The 14,739-nt window shown below is 40.6% G+C and overlaps 1 protein-coding gene across 1 annotated transcript in view; it reads right to left on the reverse strand.

The window, feature by feature from the left end:
• The window catches only part of FANCD2 (FA complementation group D2), an 84,412-nt gene that overhangs the window by 25,307 nt on the left and 44,366 nt on the right, over positions 1 to 14,739 (reverse strand). Inside the window, exons 17-24 of the mRNA XM_042781654.1 lie at positions 8,449 to 8,559; positions 7,019 to 7,128; positions 4,311 to 4,368; positions 3,570 to 3,689; positions 2,223 to 2,296; positions 1,779 to 1,925; positions 1,137 to 1,237; positions 116 to 231 (exon numbers count right to left, since the gene is read on the reverse strand). Of these exons, the coding sequence (XP_042637588.1) occupies positions 116 to 231; positions 1,137 to 1,237; positions 1,779 to 1,925; positions 2,223 to 2,296; positions 3,570 to 3,689; positions 4,311 to 4,368; positions 7,019 to 7,128; positions 8,449 to 8,559 (837 nt within the window). The remainder of the gene's footprint in view (positions 1 to 115; positions 232 to 1,136; positions 1,238 to 1,778; positions 1,926 to 2,222; positions 2,297 to 3,569; positions 3,690 to 4,310; positions 4,369 to 7,018; positions 7,129 to 8,448; positions 8,560 to 14,739) is intronic.

Consider the following 14,739-nt stretch of genomic DNA (forward strand, 5'->3'; position numbering starts at 1 on the left):
TATCAGACCAGCAGCTTGTGGGATTTTTAAAGAAGGCTTGTGGGAACCAAGAAAATGGTTTATTTTTGACAGGAACTACAGACAATAAGTGAAATGTCCCAGTAACTTTGCTCACCTCACGGAACCAGTTGAGAGTAAGAAATATAAGTGAGCACATGAATGAGTGCTCTTTAACAGACATGGACTCCAGCTTCTCTCCAGGTTCCAGGTCAGTGAGGAATAAAGGGCAATCTGAAAGAGGACAAACATCATCAACTCCCGTTAGTGTAAGCCCCTGGATGCTGCCCCTGAAGCTAGTCTTCCTTGCTATTTAGTCTTTTTTTTTTGGTGATTTGGGTGAAAATTTACAGAGCAAATTCACTTTCCATACAGCAGTTCACATACACTTTGTCTCATGACATTGATCACAATTTACCACAATGCAACATCTCCCCTCCTACTTCCTCCCGATAGTTACCTCTTCCCTGTGTCCATCCCTCCATGCACTCCTGCCCCTTGAGCTGTCTCCCTGTGCATAAGCAGCCCTTCTTTCTCCCATGATTGTTCTCTCCAAGGAGTGTATCTACCTCAGGTAAATGTTCAACTCATATGCCTGTCTATTGTTTGGCTGGAAGCCACAGGCGTGGGTTCAATTCCAGACCTGAAGGGCAGTTAGGGGCCAAAGTCTCAGTGGTTCCACCAGGCTCTACTGGACCAGCAAACCTGGTCCCCCCTTTTTCTTTTCTCCAAATGATTTTGAGTTTTGTTCCACATTGTACTCCCTCTCTATCCAGGACCTCCTAAATAGATCCCCTTCCAAGTGGTTGACAGTAGTAGCCAGGTACTATCTAGTTCTTCTGGTTTCATAGTCATATAGGCTGCAGATCGGATGGTGTACCAGTCGCTAGGACTGATTGTATCCATGAATTTTTGGTTTATAAAGGCAAGAAAAGAAAGCAACATGGAACTATGTTTGTTAACATGATGGGATTCTGTGTGTATTGTTTTGCCTTTAGAATTCTATTACTGCTGTTATAATATTCTTTGTCCAATTAGCAAACTTCTTCTCACACACATCATGTGCTAGTCTGCCCCTTCCCTAAATTTATCAAAGAAGGGTTACAAAGAAGGAAGGATCTGATGACTTCATCCTTTACCTAGTAAACCGTCAATTTCCTCCAAGTTTCCATCATGTTGTCTCTCCACACACAGTCTCAGCAGTCGGAAGTAGGGAGCCAGGCACAATGGAGACACCAATCTAGGAAGGAAAAATCCATTTCTAGACCATATTCTATAGGCATATTAATCCTTATTCATGGGGAGCTCAACCTTTTAATTAGAGAGTTTTGCCCAAAATAAAGATCTCCTTTTAAGGACAAATGGCAGAGGACACGATAGATTCTCAGCAAGTAACATCATGAACTGAACTGGAGGGAGACAGAGGGTCAGTGGAGTGAATGTCCATGTGCTAAGAGAAGTGAAGGAAAGATGGAGGGAGTGAGTAAGGTAGCCATGGATGTCCACGAGAGGGAGAAGGTTTGATAGAAAGCAATGAATAAGGAACAGAGAAGAAAATAATCTCAGAATGTCTGTTAGCTGTTATAAGGCAACATAAATCCCAACCCTAGGGTACAAACAAAAACAAGAAATCTTCTCCATTCTCTCCAACCTCTCCACATACCATCTGTCCAGGGAGGAAACATTTTTTATTCAAGTTCCCACAGATTCAAGGAACTGTGGAATTCCCTGTGAACATTTAAAACACTAACAGAGGTTTTAAAAAAGAGAACTGTACTGACTTTTGGCCTGATTTGTGTGACATCATTCCACTCCCATCTTTTGCAAAGTCCTGACAGAACAACAGTGGCAGCAGGTTGATGACGATCCCATCCTGACTACTGTATTCTTCCAGTCCATAGAGAGTTTTCACAGGAAATGGATAGTCACTGTGAAGAGAACCCAGAATTGGATGCCCCAACTCAGGGGTAAGCAAGGCTGAGGGGAAACACTAGAATAAACCAATTTTGCTAATTATGATGAAAAATGAGGAATGGAGCTTGAAAGAACAAGTAGGGAACCTTTTAGCAATCCTAGAGCTTGGGGTGCAGAAGCATGTGGGTTAGGAGGAAAGAAGGTATGGGACTGGATTGGATTTACAAGCATTCTGAAGTTTGTACCAGCTATTGACATCACTGAGTAATTTTTCACAAGTACAACCAAGTCAGTGGGTGAACAGTACTTACCCTTCTGGAATAACACAGATGTCCACCACAAAGGAATCTTGGAAATCATTAAGAATGGTCTGCCCAGCCCATTCCTTCAGGAAGCAAACAAGCAAAAAAGTATAGCCAAGGTATACTTGCTGTGGGGCCCTAGAAAAATTACTTGTAACCTTTCTAAGCCTCAATTTCCTCATTTCTAAAAAGGAAGGGAAAAGAAGATATACCTCATTATCATGGTGGAAATGAGATAATGCACGACAAATGCTTAGTTAGCACAGTGCCTGGCATAAAATAGATGGTGGCTCTCAACATCATCATTACCAACCCAACAACAGTATCACCACCAAACCTCTTCATTACTATTATTGTTATTATTATGTAAAGGAGGCCTCAGAGGAGAACCCTGATGTAAGGGGGTGGTGCAGAACAGCTTTCCCAACTAGAATTTGGAAGGGCTCACAGTTATCTAGTCAGTAACTAGTGTCTTAGTAATTAGTGTCTTAGTTATCTAGTGCTGCTATAATAGAAATAGAAGTGGATGTCTTTAACAGACAGAATTTTATTTTCCCAAAGTTTAGGAGGTTAGAAGTCCAAATTCAGGGCACTGGCTCTAAGGGAACACTTTTTCTTTGTTGGCTCTGGGCCAGGATCCTTGCCTCTTCAGTCAGTTTACTGATTCTTTGGAGATCTCCAGGTGGCTTGGCCTCTGTCTTCCCCATTTCTGGTTGCCTAATCTGCTTCTCTCCTCGGAAGGAAGGTTGGGCAATCCTACTTCCGTAGTGATACTGCCTCGGAAACCCAAGGAGGGGTCGCTATGAGTTGGGGCCTCGACTCGACAGCAAATAACAACAACTATTCCCTTGGAGAGATAATCTGCTTCTGGTACATAACACAACAATCTGCTTCTTTAGTGAGAGATTGACTCAAAACACACCCTACACTAATCGTGTTCATTAACATAACAAAGACAACCTTTTATCAAATGGGATTACAACCACAGGCATAAAACAAAGCAAAAAACTCCAAACCCACTGCCATGGAGTAGGTTTCTACTCATACAACCCCCATTGGGTTTCCAAGGCAGTAAATCTTTATAGAAGTAGATTGCCCCATCTTCCTTCCATGGAGCAGGTGGTGGGTTTGAACCTCCAACCTTCTGGTTAGCAGCAAATACCTTCAGCACTATGCCACTAGAAATCCTTAACCACAGGCATAGAGGTTAAGATTTACAACACATATTTTTGGAGGATACAATTCAATCCCTAACAATCCCTCTTTCTCCACATTATAGGTGAGAGAAGGCTTAACGAGTAAGTAGCAAAGCAGCCCTCCTCCTACAGTGCTTTATGAGAAAGATTCTTGACCCACCAGGGCTTTTGGAGCCAGTTTTCCTCCTTGGATCAGGTTGGCAAATTCATCATAATAAAGTGCAGAGGCCTGAGGAGACTGCTCACTGCAGGAGTGAACCAATTGCAGCAAGGAGGTCACCTGGAGCAGCCAAAGAGAAAAAATGGTTCAATCCTTGGGCTACCAACTCTTTCTGAACTCCATCTACCCCAGTCAGCAGTTACGTTTTTCCCTTCTCAACTTCGCTCTTTCACTTCTCACACACAATTTCCTTAGCCTCCTGACCTATCTGCCTCTTTCCAATCTCACACCTTTTCCAAGCCATGGAGCCAGATTAATTTTTCTTAAACAAAACTCTGATATCTCATTTATGTCATTTCCATGCAAAAAAATCCTTAAATGACTACCTCTGCCTGAAGAATTAAATAAAAATTTTGTGCTTGACATCCAAGGCCCTGTTTTCTATCTCCAAATTAGATGTATCTCAATTACACACTCATTTCCTTATGTTCCAGCCAACCTGTTATTCTAAACATGGCCCATCTAGCTTGCTCTCTAGGGATTTTCACTTCAATTAGGGAGATTAGACCGATACAGAATTAAACGCAGCCAAAGCCAGTAAATTTGTAACTGCCACAAAAGTGGTACAAAATCAAAAAAGCTAGGAGTTCAGGCAAACATTTCTAAAAAAGCAGCACTCTCTGATAAACTGACTGTGATAAGAAGCAATTCCTCAGTTACGTGTAAATGTACCAAACTTACCTGTGTGTACTCTTCATTGCTCAGGTCTGCCTTCCTGTGGGTGACACTAGAAGATCCACTTCAAAAAACAAAGAATTTTAGTTTCAGTTTGCAATATTTTGTAAATAACCAGCAATAAATATGAGTTCTGCTTCCTTTGCCTCCCTGAGGGAGTGAGGGGGGATGGAAATGGAGATCAAAATGTAAGAAGGCACAGAGAATTTATTTAAGTCATATAAAACATAGATTAGAGCAAATCAGGGCTATCTTATGTTATTTGTAAGATGACATAAATCAGTAATAATAATAAGAGCATGCATTTATTTTGTGCTTTCTACTGGATGGGCATTGTTCTAAGCACTTCATGCTATCCACAACTCTTACGAAGTAAATACTATCATTATCTCTATTTTACAGATGTGGGAATACAAAAGCACAGAGGTAAAGCAACTTGCCCAAGGTCATCCAGCTAGTATATACTGGAGCCAAGATTTGGTCCCAGGCAGAGTATGGCTTCAGACTAAAACTCACTGCTGTCAAGTAGGATCCAACTCATAGCGACCCCTTCTTGGGTTTCTGAGGCAATATCACTACAGAAGTAGATTGCTCAATTTTCCTGTCGAGGAGTGGGTATGGACCACCAGTCTTCTGGTTAGCAGTCAAATGCCTTAGGTACTATGCCACCAGAGCTCCCATGGCTTCAGAGAAGGAGCTTTTAGCCAGCCTGTCTGGATAACTAATTCCAATTTGAAAGACGTCTCCTGAGGTCTCAGGAGGTTCTGACAAATCTTTTCCAAGGTATGTGAACTGAATCCCAATGCCATTTTGATAAATGATGTTGATAAGCAACATCTCATCAAGCCCCAAATCTAATGCTTTCATAAATGCTGTAATTGTAGCATCAAAGGATGGGGGGTGTTGGGGATGGGAGTTTTAGTGTACATATTTTCACCATAATTAAAAATAATAGCACAAGGAGTAAAATATCCACAAGGAAAACCTTATTTGTACCAAACATGATGTCCCAGACAAGAATAACAAAGTACTAGAGAAATCTGCATTGTCTAGTACCTAGGACATGAGAAGATGCAGAAATATGCATCCATATTTCCCCTTTGGGGAAACAGTTCTAGAACTTCATCTCTTGATAATTCCTAGTTTTTAACCATCAGATGGTAATGACTATGATCATAATTCTGTAAACAATATACATGATATAGAGTCAAGATGAGGAAGGAACATAGAAAAGTCAAACATGTTTCTCTTATTTTGCTTGTAATGTCTACTGTTGTAGTAATATTGTCTATGCAATGTGATTTTTTTTTTTTTAACTTTTCTTGTGGTGAAAACAAACCAAGACATTCACCAATGTTAACAACTTCCACATTTACAGCTCAGGGACACTGATGACATTTTTCATGTTGTGCCACCATTATTGCTATCCTTTTCCAAAATATTCCACCACCATCACCATAAACTCAATGGCCTGCAAACAAAAGCTTCCTCTTCCCCCTCTCTCCTACCCATGGTAACCACTAATAATCTTTGATGTTGTTGTTGTTGTTGTTACGTACCGTCGAGTCAGACTCATAGTGACCCCTCATTGGGTTTCCAAGGCAGTATCACTATGGAAGTAGATTGCCCCATCTTCCTTCCGAGGAGTGGCTGGTGGGTTTGAACTGCCAGCCTTCTGGTTAGAAGTCAAGTGCCTTAGGCACTATGCTACCATATATCCATTATATATGAATGTGTAATCTTTGATACACATTCATATATATAAAAACCAAACTCACTGTCATCAAGTTGATTCTGACTCATAGTGAACCCCTTTGGGTTTCTGAGTCAGTAAATCTTTACGGAAGTAGATTGCCCAGTCTTCCTTCTGCAGAGTGGCTGGTAGGTTTGAACTGCCAACCTTCTAGTTAGCAGTCAAATGCCTTAGGCACTACAATACCAGAGCTCCTTGTTCATGTATGTATATGTGAGTGTGTGTATATGTATATTATAATAATAAATAATAAATAATAATAATAAAATTATTATTTTTTTAACCTATCTAGCAATTTTCCTTCCCATTCCCTCCCCTCCCCTCCCTGGTAACCAACAAAGAAAAATTTCCTTCCCTCTATAAACTTTTTACAATAGTGGACTAACAAAGTATTTGCCCTTCTGCAACTGACTTATTTCACTCAGCATAATGTCCTCCAAGTTCATCCACATTATGTAGTATTTTGCAGATTCTACATTATTCTTTAGTGTTGCATAGTATTCCACTGTGTGTATGTACCATAGTTTGCTTAGCCATTCCTCCATTGATTCGCACTTAGGTTGTGTCTGTCTTTGCTATTGTGAATAGTGCTGTGATGTACATGCGAGGTACATATATCAATTACTGTCCTGGTTCTCAATATACCTAGTAATGGGTTTGGTATTTATAATTCTAGCTTTTTAAGGAATCGCCATACTGATTTCCACAGTGGTTGTATCATTTTACAGTCCCACCAGCAGTGTATAAGAGTCCCAATCTCTCCATATCCTTGCCAGCATTTGTTATTTTCTGTGTTTTTGAACTTTGCTATCTGTGCTAGGGTAAGATGGTATCTCGTTGTTTTGATTTGCATCTCTCTAATGACTAATGATCACAAACAGTTCTTCATAATAACACTTTTTTTGAGGTTGCAACTTGATTATCTGATTTGAGCTGCAAAAGTCAGAATCCCCATTCTTACCTGTCTGTTGCCATGATGCCAGCCATGGTGACAGCTCCAATAATCCCAATAAGTTTGTACCTCAATACAGTGCTAGAGAGCTGCTTTCGTATCACCATGTGTATGTCATCCTGCAACCGGACAATGATTGAGAAAGATGAAGAGGCTCAAGTGACATCACAAAAGCCTATGGACACTGGAATAGAAAGGTTCTAGAATAGGAAGGGCTCTATCATTTACTGGGTGGCCTTTGGCAAGTCATTTCATGTGAGTCTCAATTTTCTCTTCTATAAAATGAGGAAGGTCGTTGTGAGAATTAAAGATAAATCACACATAAAAAAATTCCTAGCACAAAGCCCAGCCCCTGGTAGACATTGGATAATAATAGCTATTATTATTATCGTGTTGGTGGTTGCTCAATAAGGAGATGGGAATTACCATAATGTTGGCTGTTCAGTTAACATAATGAAGCAGCTCTGTACTACTAATGTGAAATGACTTCCAAAATACACTAAGCAGAAAAAGCAAGAGGTAGAACAAAAGAGGGGAAGGAGAGGAAGTAGAATAGTGGTCAACATGGATTTATAAATGCTGAAAGTATCTCAGAAGGTTATACACTAATAACAGTGCTTGCCTCTAGGGGAACCAGATGGCTAGAAGGCTGAGAAGGAGGGAAACTTGTTTTTCACTGTACACCCTCTGTACCTTGTACCATGTGTGTCTATTAAAAAAAAATTTTATAATTAAAAAAAGGCAAAAAAATTCGGAACAGATAAGGATGACAGTTGAACATGATAAACACAATTAATGTCACAGAACTGTACATGTAAAGAATGTTGAAATGGTAAATGTTTTATTACATATATATTCATCATAATTAAGAAAAACAAAAGCAAAACAAAATGAAAAACCTACAGATGGTCACAAAGAAGTGAAAAAAAAAAAAAAGGGTGGCTGGCTGTTCAACATTACAGTCAAGTATGGATTAGTACCATGAGGTGGCACTAAAGATAACAAAAAGCTATGAGTCATAATTCCAACGTAACATGTTCTCTTTATTTTAGCCCCTTAGCCTGGCTTTATCAGTGGATAGTGTCCACAAATGAAAGCAAGCCCAGATGAAGTTCATGTTAGATGTAAATGTACCTCAGGAAACAAGGGTGATTCTCTGTGTCCCTACAGCACTCAGGACTTGGTTTTTTTTTTACTCAGTTCATGGTTAGCTGATTACAGACTCATCTCTGTCCTAATCAATTGAGCCCCTTCACAGCAGAACTCATCTAACACACCTCGCATCTCAGTGTCTGGCACACAGTAAGCACTTAATAAATGTTTGTGGTAAGAAAATAATGAACAAATGTTAGGACTATGTTATGCATTCTTTTGAGTTTGTCCAGCAAATGTCAAGTTAAGAGGTTTAAAAAGTTTCTCCTCAAAACATTGCCTCTTACCTGGATGTGACTGCTGGCTTCCTGCTCTTTGCTAAATGCCAATATGCTGAGAATATAGAAGAGTTTCCGTATTTGTTGAGGAGATAAATTATCCAGATAATCTAAAATGCCCTATGAGAAAAAAAAAAAAAAAACACCACCAATAAAGTTAGCAACTAATATTTTTTTCCTTTAAATCAAAACATTAAAATCCTTGTAAGAGATATTCACACAGAAAGCCAGGCATCGGTTCCCCAAAAGCTCCAGTTCCTTAAAGGTCTGCTCAGGGCTCAAAGGGCTGATACTCTGGATGTAAGGTGACAGGGGTCTTAAAGTTTTCTACATCTATCTTACTATCAGAGTGTAGCAACCATCACCAGGAAAGATTAAAGTCATATTTGCCCTGTCCCGAGTCATGGGACTGGCTTTAATCATCTCCTGCCTGGTCATCCTAACATCCATCCTAGTTATCCCTATTCTTTATCTCCACCATCCTCTTTGTCTCAGTGAAAGCAATATTTCACCAATGGTTATGTCTCTGACTCCTTTTTTTCTGCATCATCCCTTCCTAGATTATACTCCATGGATTATACAACCTTTCTCTACAGATCTAGAAAGAGTCACAGGAGACTATCTTTGACTTTGAGCAAATTACTTAATTTCTCTTGAGCTTCAGTTTCCTTATCTCACATATGGGGATAATAATAGCCATACTTCTCAAAACTGGTCTGAGAACGAAATAAGGTATATAAAAGAGCTCTGTAAACTATAAGTCAATTAATTTAAAAAATGTTTTAATTTCTTCTTCTCAGTCCACATTGTTATCGTTATATGCCGTGGAGTCAGCCTTGACTCATAGTGACCCCTCCTTGGGTTGCCGATGCAGTATCACTACGGAAGTAGATTGCCCAACCTTCCTTCCGAGGAGTGGCTGGTGGGTTTGAACCGCCAGCCTTCTGGTTACCACTCAAGTGCCTTAGGCACTATGCTACCAGGAACTTCAAATCTCCCCATCTAAGTAATATGTTCCTTCCATACTATGTCTCCCTCAACATACCTTTGCTACTCTCCTCCTTGAGGTTTGATAATGAGTCTGTATATATCACACTTTCTTATTTCCTCAAGCTATTGGTCTTTGGCTTCCAACTGAATTTATTTAAGGAAACTGTTCTCTCAAAGGTTACCAGGGCTCTTAATTGCCAATGCCAATGGCCTTTTCTCCATCTTCATCCTTGGCAGAACCCAACACTGAAGACAAATCCCTCATTCTTGAAACTCTTTCCTGGGTATCAGCTATCACATTATTCATCTAGTTTTCTCATTTTCTTTCTAGGGATACTTTGCTGTGGCCTGCCCCTTAAACCTTAGTGTTCCTAGAACTTCTGTGCTCTTCTAAGGTCTCTATGCTCTTCTGTTGCAAAATCTGCCTAAGTTGGGCTCATAACTATATAGTTATGAGCTAAAACTAAATATTCTACCCAATGATGCCACTGGACTCTAAACCTGGATTTCCAATTACTCATTAACCATTCAACCATGGACATGCCAAACTGAACCTCTCATATTTCCTTCAGAAGATATACTCCCTTCTGGTCTCCTTAGCTCAGTAAATGGCCTGACCTTTCACCTGGTTTTCCAAGATGGTAAACTTGGGCCTCTCATCTTATCAGTAACCAAGATACATTAATTAGATCACCAAATTATCTTTTTTTTTTTAATTTCAGTTCAATGAAGGGAGACTTTATTGAGGGCCCAGGGCTGTGAGGCTTGGGAGGAGGCACCTCCTGGAGGCAGGGAGAGGATCCCTTATTTGATTTTCTTCCTGGGGTGCAGGAATACTTCTTGTAGCAGGTGGCAGCACAGGGATGCAGGTGAACAAAACACTTGTGGCAGATCATCTAGTTGCAGTTGTACTTCTGGGTGAGCTGGAACAGGGAAGGCTCAATGATGCCACCATGCAGACATAGCCCCAGATGCAGGGTGGACTCTTTCTGGATGCTGAAGGCCGAAAGGGCAGCCATCCCCCACAAAAATCAGACATTGCTGGTCAGGGGGAATGCCCTCCTTGTTTTGGATTTTGGCCTTGAAAACCTCAATGGTGTCACTGCGTTCAACCTCGATAGTGATGGCTGTCCGAGTCTTCACAAAGATCTCCATCTCTGCATCTGCCGCTTGGCTGCATTGGTGAAGAGGCTAAATTTTCTCTTAATCCATCACTTCCTTTCACTCCCATGACCCTAATTTAGGCCCTTATCCTTATCCCCTTGGACCATTTCAGTGGTCTCCTATTCACAGCACGGCTACAGTTACCTTTCAAAGTCCAGACTTGATTATGTCAGTCTTGGTTTAGAACCTGTAATAACTCCCTATTGTCTATAAAATCAAGCTCAACCAGGGACATAATAGAAGGTCCCAGTTAGAATGGGAGGAAAATGTAGAAGAAAATTAAAATTCATAAAAAGGACTAGACTTACTGGATCAATAGAGACTATGGCCCTAACATACTCTTTAAAACTGGAACCCACTCCTGGTCACCCTTCAGCCAAATAATAGGTTGGCCTATAAAATAAACCCACTACTCATCTGCCAGTTTGTTGCACTATGGTGGCTTGTGTGTTGCTGTGAGGCTGGAGGATATGCCACTGGCATTTCACATACCAGCAGGGTCACCCATGGTGGAAAGGTTTCAGTGGATCTTCCAGACTATGACAGACTTAGAAGAAGAGCAGCCCAAGAAGACAAAGTTAATTATTATAATAAAATGTGCAAAGACCTGGAGTGAGAAAAACAAAAGGGAAGAACATGCTTGGCATTTCTCAAGCTGAAAGAACTGAGAAAAAATTCAAGCCTTGAGTTGCAATATTAAAGATTCTATGGGTAAAATACTGAATGATGCAGGAAACATCAAAAGCAAATGGAAGGAATACGTCACTGTATCAAAAAGAAGTGGCCAACGTTCATCCATTTCAGGAGGCAGCATATGATGATCAAGAATCAGTGGTACTGAAGGAAGAAGTCAAAGCTGCACTGAAAGAATTGGCAAAGAACAAGGCTCCAGGAATTGACAGAACCCCACAGAACAGAGATGTTTGAACAAACAGATGATGCACTGGAGGCAATCACTTGTCCATGCCAAGAAAGTTGGAAGACAGCTACCTGGCCAACTCACTGAAATAGATCCATATTTGTACCCATTCCAAAGAAAGGTTATCCCACAGAATGCGGAAATTAATAAAACATTATCATTAATATCACACATAAGCAAAATCTTGCTGAAAATAATTCATAAATGGTTGCAGTAGTATATTGATAGAGAATTTCCAGAAATGCAAGCTGGATTCAGAAGAGGATGTGGAATGAGGGATACTGCTGATGTCAGATGGATCTTGGCCAAAAGCAAAGAATACCACAAAGATGTTTACTTGTGTTTTACTGACTGTGCAAAAGCATACAATTGTGTACATCATAACAGATTATGGATAACATCGAGAAGAATGGGAATTCCAGAACAGTTGATTGTACTTATAAGGAACTTGTACATCCATTAGGAGGCTGTCATTCAAACAGAACAAGGGGATACTACATGGTTTAAAATCAGGAAGGGAGTGCATCAAATTTGTATCTATTCACCATACTTATTCAATCTGTATGCTGAACAAATAATCCGATAAGCTGGACTATATGAAGAAGAGCGTGACATCAGGATTGGAGGAAGACTCATTAACAACCTGTGATATGCAGGTGACACAACTTTGCTTGCTGAAAGTGAGGATGACTTGAAGCACTTACTAATGAAGATTAAAGACTACGGTCGGCAGTATGGATTACATCTCAACATAAATAAAATGAAAATCCTCACAACTGGACCAATAAGCAGCACCACAATTAACAGAGAAAAGGATTTCATATTACTTGGTTCCACAGTCAACACCAATGGAAGCAGCAGTCAAGCCATCAGGTAACATACTGCACTGGGCAAATCTGCTGCAAAAGACCTCTTTAAAGTGCTGAACAGCAAAGATGTATCCTTGAAAACTAAGCTGCAACTAATCCAAGCCATGGTATTTTCAATTGCCTCATATGCATGTGAGAGCTGGACAATAAGGAAGACTGAAGAAGAGTTGATGCTTTTGAGTTGTGGTGTTGGTGAAGAATGCTGAAAGTACCATGGACTGCCAAAAGAACTAACAAATCTGTCCTGGAACAAGTGCAGCTAGAATGCTCCTTGGAAGCGAGAATGGCCAGACTTTGTCTTATCTACTTTGGTCATGTTGTCAGAAGGGACGATTCCTTGGAGAAGGATATCATGCTTAGTTAAGTGAAAGGTCAAAGAAAAAAGGAAAGGCCCTCAATGAGATGGATTCACGTGGTGGCTGCAACAATGGGATCAGGTGTGGCAAGGATTGTGAGACCGGCACAGGACTGGGCAGAGTTTCCTTCTGTTGTACGTGGGGTCACTATGAATTGGAGCTCACTCAACGGCACCTAACAATAACATAAAATAGACAATAATACCTGTAGGGAATGTGCTTCTTTAAACAATCAACTATATGAGACAAAATGGTCACCATTTACACAAAAGCAAAGATGAGACGGCAAAGGGGGCAGGGAAAATGGATGGATAGAAACGGGGCAGGCAGGGTAGAAATGGTGAGAGTAATATAATAACAACATATTATGGGGATTGTAACCAAGTCACAGAACAATTTGTGTATAAATTGTTGAACAGGAATCTAATCTGCTCTGTAAACATTCACTTGAAACACAGTATTGAAAAAAAATTCAAGCTCAAACTCTTTAGGATGGTATTTGAGACCCCTCACATTTTGGCCCTGTCGCACATCTTACCCGCCTCACCTCCCATATTCCTCTCCATAGATCCTATTCTCCAGCCATGCTAGTCTACTTGCCATCCCTCAGACTTCATTTAAAATGTTCTTGGTCTAGGAGTTCCATCAAGATGGTGGACTAGGCAGAAAGACTGCACAGACCCTCTTCAACAAAGAAAAAGGAAAGCAATTAACACAGACACAGAAGATAATCCTGGACCCCTGAGCCTTGAAGGGAAGGATACAGAAGTGGACTAAACTCCAACTATAAGAACTTGCATGAAAATACCAAAAAAGGAGAAAGACGGAGCTGCAGTCTGGCAACAATCCTGAGCGATCCTGATGGCACAGACAGCTTGGAGATTCCTGAGTGTGGCAGGACCTAAGAATTAACCTAAAAATCAGCGCTGCTAGCCAGGGACTGCATGGGGACTGCTCTGGTAGCTGGGGAATAAACGGAGAAAGTGAAGAGAAAAGTGGGCTGAGTTGTGGACTTGTGCCAGTCTGGAAGGCGCCACCATTTTGAATGTTACAAGTAGCTTGACTATTTTGGATATTTAAAGAGACAGCGCTCTCTGAGATTCCGGGGGCTTAAGAAGAGGTTCAGCTTTCCAGCAACCCCAAGGACACTATGGACCTGCAAGACTAAAAAGGTGCGACAATCCTCTTGTTACTCTTATACCCCACACCTGCTTGGTGAACAGAGATGCAGTCATCCCCCACTCCCACCCACCTTCTGGGCCCACAGGAACTCCATCATAGTGTGTGTGCTCGGACGGAGCCTGGGTGCCCTGCCCTGTCCTCCACCTATTTTTTTTTCCTTTTTCACTTTCTTTTTTCGGGTGATTAGTTTGCTTGTATTTGTCTGTTTAAAAACAACTATTACTATTAATACTTTTGTCCTTTTTACCATTAATCTTATTCTTCCCCTACCAGGTTCTAGTTTTTAGCTTTTTTTCTTTTCCATGTTCCTGGTTGAATTTCTTTTCTTTTTCTATTTTTTTTTTTTTAATTCTTTTTTTCCTTTTTCCCCTTTTTTCTCGTGGTTAACTCCGTTCCTTGTTTTTCTTTTTGCAATTTTCTCATTTTTTTTCTTCATTATTTTCCTTATCTACCTTTTTTCTCTTAGTGCCCTATCCCCAGATATTGCAGGTTTTCTTCTTTTTTCTTCATCTTTTCCCCTTTTTTCTTTTTTTTGGTTCCTGTTCCTGTGTGATTACACGGTGTGTTGTTTGTCCACGTGTTTTTAGTTTTTTGATGGTTATTCGATTGTAATTTTTGTTTGAGTGGGAGACAGCAACAGTCCCCATAAGACAGAACTACACCCATACCTCCTGCAACTTCACTTACTGAGCGAGAGCCACTACCTCTTTTTCCACCAACGGGCCAACGATAAAAAACCACCAAGAAAAGCCTGAATCACCCTTGGCTGCTCTTCACAAACAGTTAACAGAGATCTAAATACAACAACACCACGATGCCT

This window comes from Orycteropus afer, unplaced genomic scaffold (genome assembly GCF_000298275.1).
Source record: "Orycteropus afer afer isolate SDZICR_OR568_19922 unplaced genomic scaffold, OryAfe1.0 scaffold00144, whole genome shotgun sequence".
Taxonomy (NCBI): Eukaryota; Metazoa; Chordata; class Mammalia; order Tubulidentata; family Orycteropodidae; genus Orycteropus; species Orycteropus afer.